At 42.2% G+C, this 16,077-nt stretch overlaps 1 protein-coding gene across 4 annotated transcripts in view; it reads right to left on the bottom strand.

Moving 5' to 3' along the window:
- sorcs1 (sortilin-related VPS10 domain containing receptor 1) overlaps positions 1 to 16,077 on the bottom strand; it is a 224,631-nt gene that overhangs the window by 55,773 nt on the left and 152,781 nt on the right. For all 4 annotated transcript variants that reach the window (XR_010800404.1, XM_066661375.1, XM_066661377.1 and 1 more), the window contains exon 4: positions 6,782 to 6,940. Coding sequence is in view for 3 of the 4 variants with exons in the window: in XM_066661375.1 (XP_066517472.1) it covers positions 6,782 to 6,940 (159 nt within the window). In the remaining variant the exon portion in view is untranslated. The remainder of the gene's footprint in view (positions 1 to 6,781; positions 6,941 to 16,077) is intronic.

The following is a 16,077-nucleotide window of genomic DNA, read 5'->3' on the forward strand; positions in this document are numbered from 1 at the left end:
TCGTTAGTAGAGGTTCCACTGTATTCCAATCCTGAGTAAAAATATCACTATCTACTGGCAATACTGGACATTTTAGCTCCAGTGCAAAACTAAAGAAGCAAACTCTGGATCACGTGACTGTTTCATGGTCAGGAGACAATAGGTTCCTCATGATTTTTTTTTTTTTTTTTTTGCCCAACTATCACCTGTTCCAAACAAAAACATATATAACCCAAGTCTTTGGCGGTTCAACACTGATAAAATGCATTGAACCAGAAGAAAGGCACCCTGATGTGGTCCTTCGCTTCAGACTGGGTTGAAATATCACATTATCTATCGACAAACAAGACAACAGCTGTGTTTATGTCGCCTCAGCAGGGTTTCTGTGTAGAGGCAGGGGAGGAAAAAAGAAGAAGAAGAAAACACCACCCACAAAAACACCACATCCCAAACAGATGTCAAAAAAAAAAAAGTTTTAAAAGGAATGTTTTGGTAAAACACACTTTTTGGGTGGTAACAAGCTTCGTAGTCTCACCAGGCTTAGTGAGGCAGATCTAACGCAGTAGGGGGGGCTTATAGCAGTCTGTGTTGGCGCACCAGCTGATCAGTAGGGTGCTGAAACACGCCAACCGCACAAGCAGCTGCTCCACTCCACTCCACCATGCTGCCAGTGGGTGGATGGGGACATGGGGTTGGGTCACATTCTGCCATAAAGACTTTGCCCATAAAAACTTCTCCACATAGGTTTTTAAGAACCACCCCCTCCCACATTTCCTTTGACACGACAGTCTTCCAAACCACAGTCTCAAACAGATAAATTCAGACAGCTAGGTCTTTGTATGTCATAAAGATCAGGAACCAATCCCGTCAACTTGTGGGCAGGGCTTCTGAGCTGCAGGTGAACAATGGAGGGATGGTTGGAAACAGAAGCTGGAACTAATTGAATACTAAATGAAGGTGAATATATGATGAGGATATTTTTTTCCCTGAAATTAAATTTACCTGGAAATATATCTGCCATTCTGATCAACAGAGATTTGGTATTAGAGGTTTCATGGATTACAGATGGGGGACTTTAAAAAGCCATGTCTGTCTACAGTCATGGGAACACACCCTGGAGGGGGCGCCAGTCCTTCGCAGGGCAACACACACTCACACCTATGGACACTTTTGAGTCTCCAATCCACCTACCAACATGTCTTTCTGGAGCACGGGAGGAAACCCCACGCAGACACAGGGAGAACACACCAAACTCGTCACACACAGTCACCCGGAGGAAACCCACGCAGACACAGGAAGAACACACCAACTCCTCACAGACAGTCACCCGGAGGAAACCCACGCAGACACAGGGAGAACACACCACTCTCCTCACAGACAGTCACCCGGAGGAAACCCACGCAGACACAGGGAGAACACACCACTCTCCTCACAGACAGTCACCCGGAGGAAACCCACGCAGACACAGGGAGAACACACCACACTCCTCACAGACAGTCACCCGGAGTGGGACTTTAACCCACAACCTACAGGCCCCTGGAGCTGTGTTACTACGACACCTACCTGCTACACCACAGTGCCGCCCCAATATTAATCATATGATTTCTAAATATTAATCTTCTAAATAGAATATGCTCAGGGACTTTAAGCATTAACATAGTTTTGTATGTCCATAATTTAAATGACACAGCGTCCCTGTCTCATCAAATCTGTTGAGGAATTTACTTCATGATGGACAGCTACACAGCCGCATCAATGTAAACAACAGGTGGTTCCACAGCAGGCGGTTTAGGTTTTAGTTTTCTGGCAGGAATTATAGCGACACGGGTTATTCAGCTGGGAATGGCCACCAACCGTGGGGTTGTCTACACCGGGCTCTGCTATTCTCTCTTATTGTCTACAGTTTATATTTAAAAACTCTCAAATCACTTTGTAAACATTCAGTTAAGAAGAAATAGAGAAATATATATATATATATGTGGGGCTGAAGCAGTTTAAGAACCGCTGCTTTAATTCTCTTACACCATCTTATGTTGTCTGTTCTGGACTAATTTAAAATTCTAAAGATTTTTGACCGGCGGAAAAAAAACTATGATAATTTTAGTTCCCTGTTGATGGCAAACTAGCAAATTAAAAGTAGATAAATATCCGTGGTGACAAACTACAAACATATCTTTAGCAACAAATATAGCATTAGCATACATGCTAACGTGTTATGACAGACGTTCATACTTTGTTAACCATATTAGCATTTTGGTAAAGGTGACAGTAAATAGTAAAAGGCCAAAACCCATGTAGACACTGACCACAAATCAAATAACTTTCAAAAGTGTCTGTCAACACAAATAAACTAGTCATTTGTTTGTGGTATAGATTTAGACAGGGATTTAATTAGGCCTGTGATTGTGTTTTTGTTTGTGTTAGTTTTTGCTGTTTCAACCATGGGCACCCATGCATGCTGTGCAAACAGTCAGCAATTATCTATCAATTGGATGATAATGCTATTTGTTAGTGCTTATTTAATCTTAATTGTACTGCAGTGGTCTCCCTCAAGGGTAAAGTCAATGTTAATTTTGAAGAGAGTGAAACTGGGGTCGTATACTATGACCAAAGTAGTGTTTGCATAGAACGATGTCACTGCATGCATTTCCATGCTCTGTATGGACCAAGGTTTGCTGCTAACCCACAATTTCTTCTGAGATAACGGGTATTAATAGGAGCCTTCCTTTTACTTCAACAGTTTGGATGGTGCTTCATCCGTCCAGAGAACACTAGTCACATTAGCGACATTAGTCTCAGACGTAGTTGCTCCAACACCTCATTGTGTGTTTTCTATGTATGTGTTACATGTCTGGGAATACTTGCTACGTAAGATATACACCAGGGCGGTTAAGTTTAAGACCTTAATCCAATTATACAGAAAGTATTTAGGAAATATTAATACTAAAGTGGGAAGAGACAGAAGTCAAACAGACAGTCACATGCCATGTAAGCACATTTACACTCAACAACCAGAAACAATGCAAGAGGCTAATGATGACAAATTAATGATAATAAATAAACCCTCAGACCTCAACAGTAATCTATAGAGGTTTGTCAACACAGGTCTGACACAAAGGGTTTTTAGAAGCGAGTCGATGAGTCTGAGTAGCTGCAGGCATGTGTAATAGCCTGGGGGTGGTATCAGGAGGGAACTGGTGCAAGAAAGGTTTAGTCCAGGCGGCCGAAAACGGTAACACTAAAAAACTTTAATAACAATGAGAATCATGGAAGAATCTTTTTGATATAACACAAAAAATATATATAAATATAGATATATATTTTTTTCATTCATTCATTATCTGTAACCGCTTATCCAGTTCAGGGTCGTGATGGGTCCAGAGCCTACCTGGAATTATTGGGCGCAAGGCGGGAATACACCCTGGAGGGGGCGTCAGTCCTTCACAGGGCAACACAGACACATACACTCACGGACACTTTTGAGTCGCCAATCCACCTACCAACGTGTGTTTTTGGACTGTGGGAGGAAACCGGAGCACCCGGAGGAAACCCACGCGGACAAAGGGAGAACACACCACACTCCTCACAGACAGTCACCCGGAGCGGGACTCGAACCCACAACCTCCAGGTCTCTGGAGCTATGTGATTGCGACACCTACCTGTATATATTATTTTTATATATATATAATATAATATAATATATAATATATATTTTTTTGTTTGTTTTTTTTTTTTTTAATTCTTCTTTTCACAAATGAAATTTACTAATTGGGTGGAGCGGTGCCGCAACAGGTAGGTGTCGCAGTCACACAGCTCCAGGGACCTGGAGGTTGTGGGTTCGAGTCCCGCTCCAGGTGACTGTCTGTGAGGAGTGTGGTGTGTTCTCTCTGTGTCTGCGTGGGTTTCCTCCGGGTGACTGTCTGTGAGGGGTGTGATGTGTTCTCCCTGTGTCTGCGTGGGTTTCCTCCGGGTGACTGTCTGTGAGGGGTGTGGTGTGTTCTCCCTGTGTCAGCGTGGGTTTCCTCCGGGTGACTGTCTGCGAGGAGTGTGGTGTGTTCTCTCCGTTGGTAGGTGGATCGGAGACTCAAAAGTGTCCATAGGTGTGAGTGTGTGTGTGTCGCACTATGAAGGACTGGCGCCTCCTCCAGGGTGTGTTCCTGCCTTGCGCCCAATGATTCCAGGTAGGCTCTGGACCCACCGCGGCTCTCAACTGGATAAGGGTAATTTACTAATTACGGATCACTGAACTTCACATGATATTTTGATAAGATTTTGGGAAATGGGATTAGTAGGTGGTACCCATGGACTGAGAGGATCAGGCATTCGTCCTCTCCATCATCCTCTCTGCTTCTGTTTTGGTCTAATCTACCTTCTCCTCCTTTTTTCTAACCTTGTCGTGCAATCCCAGCCCAGCCTCTGCATTACAGTATGAATATGACAACTAATGCTATAGCTCAGTGACTGAGCAGTAAATTATGAACCCAGATACATTAGCTGACTGACATGAACTAATCAGCCATGGGCCTACCACCTCCATCCTTTTGTTTTGTCTCATCTGTGATTTTGCTATTTGCCTCTTCCTTTTCCAGCTGCATATTTCATTCTCTTACAAATCTGTGAAGTTGACGTGGTGAAAAAAATATCTTCAGAAAAAGGGAGAAAAACACTCCATAATTTATTAGCTCTAAAACAAGCTTGCAAAGAGCTCCGCTGTGAGCAGAGCATTTTATTAATAGTACTTCCAGAAGACTAGGAAACCTCAAATTGTTTTAATTGCAATCTTTAGACTAGGGCCTGAATAATATAAAACCTTTCCCCCACCAGTAATGATAATGATTTTAATGAGCTTAAAATGCAGATAAATAACACCATAAATCAGTATATTTTTACAGTCAAGAATGAGACAAATCAATACAATTAAAGCATGCTTTATTAGCTGCATAAGTGTCAAATATGACATATCTGGCATTATAAATTCTGCTTTTATATTTTTGAACTAATGTAGATCTATCACGTGTTAAACTGTGTGGGGGGTGCTTTTTATTTCATTAAATAAGAATAAGAAAAAGCGTAAAAGCTAGCACTACATGTAAATGATTTATGGATCTCTTAAAAGAACAAGCATCTAACTACAGTGCATAAATCTCTCATATGTCCCCTCCCTTTAATCTGATTCTAGGACATTTATAAGGCAACAACAGTAGGCACTAGGCAGGCCGACTCATCTCCAGACAGAAGTTACTGAGGTGTGTCTTCTTTATATGACGGTGGTCAGTGAAGGCACAGTATTAGTTTGACACCCCCACTTCCCAAAAACTAGATGTGTTTTTTTTTTGTTTTAATAGAGACTTACACAGCCGACTTTTATCTGGTCAAATCCTGAAAGTGTCAGGGAATGTGTACTTAGTAATTCCATATGGTAAAGGCTAAGCACCAGCGATATGAAAGTGTCAAACAAATAAATACAGTGGAATTTGAGTTCCTAACTTGTGTTTATTGAGAGTCAGAAAACATGTTATTTCTTACTAATTCAAGGAATAAGGTTTAAAAGACCTCCAGCGGTGTTCGGAAACTCTAATAGGCGTCTTGCCTGTGACGTAGATGGTGGACAACAACTCTAGAAGTTACATTTAATTTAATGCAAAATGACGAAAAGGTGTGTTGTTTTTGGCTGCAATCATTCAATGTACAGTGGGACATCTGTGAACAAATGACCCAAAGATCCCAAAATATCCAGAAAATGGACTAAATTTGTCAACTTTAAACAGACACTTTGGAAAGGACCATCCGCTCACTCCGTTATCTGTAGCTCATTTCACTGGCGCTTTTCCAACAATATGGGCATGTAAGGAACCAACGAAAGGTGTTCAAGAGCCTCTGTAACATGGAGGTAAACAGGGTGAGGACACTCACTTCGCCTGTTTTAGTTGGTGTTAGTTAACTTTAGCTTGACTCGCTAAACTCGGTGGCTCAGATTATACTCGGCTACGTAGCTGCATTACGGAGGTTTATAGTGTCGGATGAATTCGAGTTCGACTTCGATCACATTTACAAGAATAACGGTACCTCTACATTTGAGTGTAGCTTATTGCTAGGCTATTGTCATGAATAATGTTGGTTATTTAGCTAGATACTGTCATAACAGTCGGCCATAACGGTGTTTTACCGCGGCGTTGTTCAGCTGTTGTCCACCAGTGACGTCACGGTTGCGTTCAAGAATTTCCGTAGAGAGCTCGGGTTTTTCCGTCAATTTAATAAAATTGTCAGCTTTAAAGCAAATTAAGCAGCTATTTTCATTTTAATTCATACTTATATCTGTCAGTAACTAAAATAATGTGAAATATTCATGGAGCTCCATTAAGTGGAGCCTTTAAGGTGACATTATCATTATTGTATTAAAAAAAACTCTGTTGGTGGGTAATGTATTAAATGATCAAACTCATTAACAAATATGTGCTGGACCTGACGGGGTTAATGTCGACTGATGGAGAAGACAAATTGAGGTCAGTATTTGGCGAGATCTGAGGTTTAACTGTAGATGAATGTGGGTTCACTATCTGGCAAACACTGTGTCACTGTTGCCTACCTGTGTGTTATAACTGATTATTAATGACTATTAATGTGCTGTTAACTGTTAATATATAGATTTTAAACCATTCATAAATCTTCAGTTTTATTCTAAAGTAGTGTGTAATGACCTGATCTCTGATACACCTGGACCACTTGTGAGAATAATGGTTGTTCCACAATATGAAGAAGAATCACTGGGAACAATGACGGTGCTTATTTAAAATGAGCACACCTTCTGGTCATGGCTATAGGCGAGTATCCAGTCCTCCTGCTCCGGATGGAAGAGGAGGCTAAGGACATAGAAGCTGAGGCGGTATTTCTGATAGGTGGCTCCCTCGTCTGTGCTGATCAGAAGACTGTTCTCCACCTCCGGGTCTGTCAACAGCATGATCTAGAACACAGAAAGACAGTAGTGGACGTGTTAGTTACCGGCATAAAGTATAAGAGCGTTATCCTGCAATGGTAACACGGCCGATACTAAACGTGTCACTGCAGCTCAGTATTAAAGCATGTTGGCGTCCTTCAGCGTGGAAGTTTATAGCATGCACTGAGCCGTGTGTATGTTTGTGTGAGAGAGAGATAAGGGGCGACAGCTTCAGGTAATATAGTGGCTCCCATGATGCAGTGCTGCTCTCTTTCTCGTCTTATATTCACCGAGTTTATGGATGTTGTTTACAACTGTTTGAATGCATTGTGCTGTATTTGTGTTCTATTGTGTTCCCGCGGTTGTGTTTTCTCTCAGCTGTAATAGTCACAGTGTGACGTGTGGTTACACAATAAAAGAATCAGAAAAACGGAGAACCTGCAGCCTGTCTCAGGAACTTTTTTATTTTTTAAATATTGTAATATGTAAATTGGCTGCTGCTGATAATGCTATACAACTCCCATAAGGAGCAAGCATAATCAGAATATATGATTGCCCTGTTTGTATAGAGTAACTCCTGCTCCTCCTCACAGCCCTGAGGGGAAAGTAGAGAACATGACACGCCTGAAAAAGCGAAAGCAGATGAAACATAATTTAAAAAAAAAAAAAAGAGCCAGAACTCAATCACAGCTTGCAATTCATTCGATTAAAAGACAGGTCATGGAAACGACAGCCTGAAACATGGCGTGCCTCATTTGCAAGTGATAATGAATGCCTTTAAAGTGCTACTGGAACTAGATTATTTGATATATCCATTTCCAATCTGTAGTTGTGCATGCAGTGGTGTGCTGCCTTAAGCCTATGAACAAATCAGAACCATGCTAATATTCATAATAACAGCACAACCTTGAGCTTAAGACAATTTGTTAATTAACAGTGAGTGAAAACATACTACAGTTTGAGTTTGTTTGTTTAAATTGTAAAATTTTTATGGACCAGATAATTAATAACATTCATTCATTCATTATCTGTAAGCGCTTATCCAGTTCAGGGTCACGGTGGGTCCAGAGTCTACCTGGAATCATTGGGCGCAAGGCGGGAATACACCCTGGAGGGGGCGCCAGTCCTTCACAGGGCAACACACACTCACACATTCACACCTACGTACACTTCCTCTGTGGGAGGAACCCGGAGGAAACCCACGCAGGCACAAGGAGAACACACCACAGTCCTCACAGACAGTCACCTGGAGGAAACCCACGCAGACACAGGGAGAACACACCACACTCCTCACAGACAGTCACCCGGAGGAAACCCACGTGAACACGGGGAGAACACACCACACTCCTCACAGACAGTCACCCAGAGGAAACCCACGCAGACACAGGGAGAACACACCACACTCCTCACAGACAGTCACCCGGAGGAAACCCACGCAGACACAGGGAGAACACACCACACTCCTCACAGACAGTTACCCGGAGGAAGAACACACCACACTCCTCATAGACAGTCACCCGGAGGAAACCCACGCAGACACAGGGAGAACACACTGAACTCCTCACAGACAGTCACCCGGAGGAAACCCACACAGACACAGGGAGAACACACCACACTCCTCACAGACAGTCACCCGGAGGAAACCCACGCAGACACAGGGAGAACACACCACACTCCTCACAGACAGTCATCCGGAGGAAACCCACGCAGACACAGAGAGAACACACCACACTCCTCACAGAAAGTCACGAGGAGGAAACCCACGCAGACACAGGGAGAACACACCACACTCCTCACAGACAGTCATCCGGAGGAAACCCACGCAGACACAGAGAGAACACACCACACTCCTCACAGAAAGTCACGAGGAGGAAACCCACACAGACACAGAGAAAACACACCACACTCCTCACCATCACCGGGAGCACCAGTCACCTGATCTGCAGCACCGAGAATGATCCACCACCACATCACACCTGCTCTGTGGGGGTCCGGGGGTTACTAACCATTGAAGAGGAGGAGGAACTGGGGATGAGAAAGTCATCTACAGTCTAATTCAGTATTCGTGATCACTGTATGAGGTGGCCATTTGATAGGCTTTGATGCACACTATCGAATGTATGCTCTATTAATTATATCTGGTGCACGCTTCATAATATCTTTGTCCAGTTAATGGTTGATTTCCCCCCAAAATATATACACAAAAATACATGTTCTGCGCTTTCAGAAACTCTGTCTAATCAGCTACAAACATAATTGAAAACCAAACACAGGGAGCTGAAAGATTTACCATTAACACTTCAAAGAGAATAAAGTAGAGGTGTGTGTGTGTGTGCGTTGCATGCTCAATCAATTTGTTTGTATTTATCATTATCACCTTAGGGAAGGTGGGGAGTGCAGTGTACAAGGTTGGCTCACTAGGCCACGGAGGCTTTAAAAAGAAAACAGTTTGTTAAAGGTCAGAGTCTGTCAATTACCCATAACAATAAAGCAGCCTCAGTCAAAGCACAGAGACTCTGTGGCACCCTGCCTCCACTAATCAATCTTTATGCGCAATCAAATTAAGTTTTGACCACCTGGAAAGCCCAGTGTATGCATGTTGATGATTATTCATCGAGGGGGTTGGGTTATCAAGTTCAGACGCACCAGGGGGAGGAGGGGAAAGCTAGAGTTTGGTTGAGAATCAAGCTTAGATCAAACGCGCTCGAATGTGTGCGGCCCAGGGTTGCTTTCTGAGTTTCAGGGCATTAATATAGAGTTAGTCCTGCAGGAACTCCTCTGGGAAATGAGACTAGATGTTGGAGCATTTCTGTGAGGATTTAATGGCAGCCACAGAAGCTAGTTAGTGAGGTCAGATCACAAACACCACTCATCTTCCATCACTCCATCACTTCAGCGAAAGGTTGAACCTGCTTCGGAAAGTGGAGAACATAAACAGGGACGTAGTATTTCACTTCAAAATACGCTCAGTTATTCCACAAACTTTATTTGTTTACACTGTATTATGTAGCAGTTCCCGGACAATTTAGAGACCTGGACCATGTCAAGAATCTTCTGTGTTATTGGGGAAAGTAAATCCTGTGTTTCAGAGTGGTTTGAGTGGCTGTAGGCTGCTTTGTGAATGTAAATCTCGTTCCTCTATTTGTTTCTCTAATGCGGCTCTCTTAGGTAAGCCTGATGGGCTTCTACAGCCAACTAACCGTGTCCCCTTTTCCTGAACGCTACAACAAGAGTCCGCTGTGGAATTGGTTTGCATTAAAATTCTGCACCTGATTTGGTTTCTTCAGGCAAGCTGCATCATAAAGTAGATCAGTGGCACGGAACCATTCGTCAAACAAGACATGCTAATGCTAACCATGGTGGGTAGAACCCAAAACACTAGTTCATCAATCAGTGCTGCCACAGGAACAAACGTGACCCCCATACTGACCAATCAGGAGAAGAAACGCTCGAATAAACGAGCAGTTTAAAACTAGCAATGCGCTGCTTGATAACTTGGAATATCAAAGAGCATGTAACTGTATTAATGGATTACTGTGGGTGTGGACATTCCAGTGTCATAATAAAAGAAAATGTGGGGTCCTGACCATTGATGGATCAGACTGAAAATATACTCAACCCTTATTTCCCCACTGTAGACCTGCTTTGGTTTTTAGATTTGCTGTGTGTTTATCATCTCTTCTCTCAGAGTACTTCTAATTCAGAACAATGAACACACACAAGTCCATGCAAATATTACTGTGTTATAATACATCAAGTTCTGTAAAACAATTACGCATTCAAGGGCCATTGGTTACAAATACTACACTCAAATCCATACTGTGTTAACCCAGAGTAGTGTGGTGTGTTCTCCCTGTGTCTGCGTGGGTTTCCTCCGGGTGACTGTCTGTGAGGAGTGTGGTGTGTTCTCCCTGTGTCCGCGTGGGTTTCCTCCGGGTGACTGTCTGTGAGGAGTGTGATGTGTTCTCCCTGTGTCCGCATGGGTTTCCTCCGGGTGACTGTCTGTGAGGAGTGTGGTGTGTTCTCCCTGTGTCTACGTGGGTTTGCTCCGGGTGACTGTCTGTGAGGAGTGTGGTGTGTTCTCCCTGTGTCTGCGTGGGTTTCCTCTGGGTGACTGTCTGTGAGGAGTGTGGTGTGTTCTCACTGTGTCTGTGTGGGTTTCCTCCGGTTGCTCCAGTTTCCTCCCACGCTCCAAAAACACACGTTGGTAGGTGGACTGGTGACTCAAAAGAGTGTGTGAGTAAATGTGTGCCTTTGTGTCGCCCTCTAGGATGCATTCCTGCCTTGTGCCCAGTGAGTCCGGGTATGCTCTGGACCCACCGCGACCCTGACCTGTATAAGTGGTTACAGACAATGAACGAATGAATTAATTACTATTTTTGGGTGTGTGTCTACTATGTATCTACACACCATTTTTACTGAGGCTTTTCTTTTACTCCCTTTTTTTTCATACCAACATCAAGGGGTTAAGTTGGAGCTGGGTGTTTTGAGTCCTTTTAACTGTCCCATTTATAGATGAGACCACTGTGGCTCATCTGTGGGAGCTCCTCAGGGACTCACTATTAACTGAAACATTTTAATTGTAGAGTGTATTTCCATTATAATAATAATAATAATAATAATAATAATAATAATAATAATAATAATAGCATCAATTTTGTCAGATCCATTAAACAATAGCTGGAATGTTAGCTACTTCATGCTACAAGCCTTTCAGTTACATCGAAAGCTACACTTTTACAGTATCAAATCAGTTTTTATTTTTCCCTCCATCATGTGGATATCTGTTCAGGGCATTCTCTACCAGATACATACACACAAATGGAATTTCCCCAAGCTCAGTTCACTCAGAGAAAGGCTAATTTAGAGAGTGGTTAGTGGATTACAGTTTCTGTTTACGTTTGGTTTAATATCATATATGTGAGTGTTGCATTTTCACACTGGTTTACTTATGTTTCCCAGTGTTCATAAAGTCCTGCTTTAGTGTGCGCTGTGAGCATAAACACAGCCCAAGACTGACTGCAGTGATACGGTGACGCAGGGCATGTGTGATATTTGTCTGTCTGACCTTTAGTTGGGGAGAGACAGCTGGAAGCGAGAGCTCTGGGCCAGACACATTGAGAGTTTGAATGATTTCAATTGATAACATTGATGCTGCACTGCAGGAGTCGTTTGACGGAAGATTTGCCTTCAAAAACATAGTCAACAAGAGAAACTTAGACATTTTTCCCCATGTGTGTGTTCTGGAGCCCTGATACATTGCAGCACTTGTTCCGTGATGGCTACAGTGTGGTGTATTATTTCCATCTTGTGTCAGTGTAATGAGCTCAAAAAAGGGACCCCATTGTGCTGGGGATTTGGGTTTTCTGGAGTGATGAAGTTTCATTCAGTACCTTTGAGATTTGAGAGATGGAGTGTTGTTTGTGAATTAATTACTCAACATCAGTACCTAGCCTCACTAAAGCTCACAAGGCTGAATGCTAACATATCCTTAACGTGTTCTCTACTGCATGGACCCTACTACACTTGGCTTTTGTGGTTTCCAACAGACAAATCTGGTACCTGGTCCCTGAAAACGAGCCCAGTAGGTAGTGAACATGATGTGTAAACCTTGCAGAGCCCTGATTGGCCATAGAGATGAAAAACAGTGTTTTTCTTGTTCATTTTATTTAAGAATAAATGCCTGATGATCTACCAACAACTAACAAAGAAGACCAAGAACATTTTATTGATTTTAAGAATTATGATTACTTATTTATTCAGTGTAAGTGATTAAAGCAGGCTGTGCGCAGCTATATGGGGTTTTATAAACACACCAACACCACAAAATGTCTTCCCATTACTTCCCTTTACAATATTTCAGGCAAATACACACACTTACATGAAATAAGATAAATTCAGTAGTCCTCCTCTCTCTGTGAGATATAATGTGTGTCAATGCCGAGTTCTTTCTGAGCCGTCCTGCTGAGCTTGTGACGAACGCCAAGCAGAGGCTCTGGCTAATGCGCACAGCGTCAAGCCAAACACAGCCCCAGAAGCACACACAAACGGAGCATGTCTTATTTCCCATTATTCAGCCACTGTTGGTGCTGAAAAACCTACTGTTCTTTGATTCCAGTGCTGTGTGCAGGCCCAAGTTTTGGCACAGTTCACCGACGCGGTAGAGAATTCTCCACATGGCCATCATCATTAGTCCCCTCGGATGCAATCCCAAACCCAGGCACTGGGTTCACGGTTTGCCCACCTCTTCGCTCCATTCCTCCCTACAGCACATGGCAAATCCCTATCACTTCTTCTGAATTATAAAGCCAAAGGGGGTTGAGAAGACAAAGGTTAATTAAGCGCTGGCTCTCGGCTGGGCCGACCAGAGGACACAGACGAGCGTGGCTGAGAATACTCGAGTCTCCCTGGCCGTGTGACCATAAATAGCCTGTGATAGAATATTAATGAAATTAGGCACATGTTTTCTCTGCAGCCCAAAACTAATTGGATTGTCTCCCCCACCCTAAGCCCAGGCAATAAATATGGCAGACCAGCCTCATCATGGGTACTCAATCCTCGCCCTTTTGTTAATGTTTGGGGAGAGTGTTATAGAGTCTGCACCTCCTAACGCCACTTTTAATGCCGTACATTTGGCGTGTTGAGGCCTGCTAATCCGTCAATATTGGATTTGCGATAAGCCCTGACTTAAGCCTTGTTACAAACATGTAATTTTTTGCTGAAGTGCATGAAAAGTGAAGTGTCAGGTCTATAGAACATGAACATCCACGCACACACACGTAAACACACACTCTGGGTTCGTAGAGTATTGCTCAGATAGCTGCATGCTGTTCTGTGCTGACTCTCAAATTTACACAGCTCTCACAGCCCTCTTGAAATAGCTTTTTATCCTCGGGTGCTACAACACCAGGCAACTACACTTAAAAACAAAAGGGCTTTGGGAAAAAAAATATATAAATAAACTTTGGAGTCTTTGGAGCTATGCCACAGAAGAACCACCTAAAACCACCTTCAGATCTTGCTTTAATCCCTTTTTCACAATGGATACAACATGCACATTTCTACCTGCTTTGTCTTCTGTATTGTTAATGAAACTAGTGGGATTTCACTCCTTCCCTTTTCAATTCTCATTGCTGACTAGCAGCTCAACACAATCAAAGCAACTGGTCACCAATGTCCTTCTAAAACTGCTACCAGCTGCTGGGAATAAGTTTATTTGATTTAAATTTCCATTCCATTATGGGGCCTACAAAATGTGTGTAAAACATATTGCATATTTTATTTTTCTTCCCCGAGGTCTGCCTGTGACATTTGTGTGGTTTAAGTATGGAAATGACTCACCTGAATAATTAATATCATTTTATGTGTCCATTTTCTAACTTCCCTTTATCCCAAAGAAGGTTTTCTTGATTTGCATTTATGCCCTGCTCCACTAATGCTAATGTCTGACTGCCTCCTAATAAAACTGTAGACCAGCTTGAAAGACTCCTTATAATATTAACATGAGAGGGTGGCACTATTGTTAAATAGGCTTTACATTTTATGACATTACAAACACGACCAGGCATGTCTAGTTTTGCTGGACAGCCACCGGCTGCATAGCATTTGTCATACAGGCGTGTTCTGCCATTTCAAGAACAGGAAGGTAGCATTCAACAAACAAATCCTGATTATTAGAGGTGAGATCTATTATATTTCATATTAATGCATTTTTGTTTAAAAGTTATTTTTTATTTATTTTTATTTTATTTGGTAGTACAGGAAAATACAGGAAAGCGCTAATAAATGCATTAATGAGGGGGTGGGGGTAGTACCAGATTCATAGTTTATAAAAGTTTTTATCAGATTAAGGGTTTGTAAAACTTTTAAGGCAATTCAGCATCATTTGTAACTGTGCAATTTGTAGAATCAGTTTTATTTTCCCCCATTCATTTTATGTTAAAGTTAATTTTAGATGCTTTTAAGACTGAAAAGATCAAAGTCGCATTGAGCTTTAGCCTTAGTTCCATTTTTGCCATTTAAGGTGGAAGGGCTTCATTCCGCTAGCAAACAATGTAATTTCAATCCTAGGACTGTTTGATTAATTTCGCAGAGTTTGAATATGGTCACAAGCTGTTTACAGACTTCGTTAGGACCCATGTTTTTTTTATTACAGTTTGTCAGAGCTGTGAACCAAAGCCAGGGTTTTAAAGTTAAACAGATTATACAGATTAACAGTTACAGATAAGTTAATATATACAGTGATCCCTCGTTTTCCGCGAGGGATGGGTTCCAAGACCACCCGCGAAAAACGAATTTCCGCGAAGTAGAGGAAAGACATGTTTTAAATGTATTTAACAAGTATTTGGACTTTTAAACCCCTCCCTGTTACTGTTAACAACCCACCCTCTGCATTAAACAGTCATTCTATAATGTTTTTCAGCTGGAACTACATGTGATATCCCACCAGTTTCTTTAATAGAGTCATTCCTAAGCTGTGATTTAGCGTCAGTAAATTACACTCGGATGTGGACATGAACAACACATGTACTGTACGTAAGAAATACTTGTAAATGATATATTTAGTCACCTACAGGCCCAGTCTAATACATGTAAATAATAATAATAATTTACACACCATAAGAAAATGATATTTTTAAGTGATATAGCGGCCATAAGCCCCCATGAAAAAAACCCGCGAAGTAGCGAATCCGCGAAAGATGAACCGCGAAGTAGCGAAGGATTACTGTATCATGAATATGGTTGTGAATAGGAGAGTTTGCACCAGGACAGCTAAAAAATGCATTCATACCACACTGTATGTCTCCACACTACTTCCCTTTACCAAAATGTTGCCAAAAGAAAAAAAAAGAAATGCCAACCCACATGCAATGCCATGACTTTAGCCGACCTGAGCTTTATCAGCTCCTGTCTGTGGCAAAACCCAGGTCTTGTGTCTGCACAGTTCAATAAAGTTCCAGGTTTGGTCACTCACTCCCTCACACAGTGAAAATGCCTCTTCTTTCCCGGGACGCTTGCAGCTCTAGCAAAAAAAGCTTCACTTATATATTTGGACTGTATCAATCGCAGAGGCAATTGCACAATTGGAAGCATTTAGTCACAATGTCACACTCAATTTAGTTTATTCACTTATTAACCTAGTCAAAGCTTGAAGTGTATTTTCA

Source organism: Hoplias malabaricus, chromosome 2 (assembly GCF_029633855.1).
Source record: "Hoplias malabaricus isolate fHopMal1 chromosome 2, fHopMal1.hap1, whole genome shotgun sequence".
Classification (NCBI taxonomy): domain Eukaryota; kingdom Metazoa; phylum Chordata; class Actinopteri; order Characiformes; family Erythrinidae; genus Hoplias; species Hoplias malabaricus.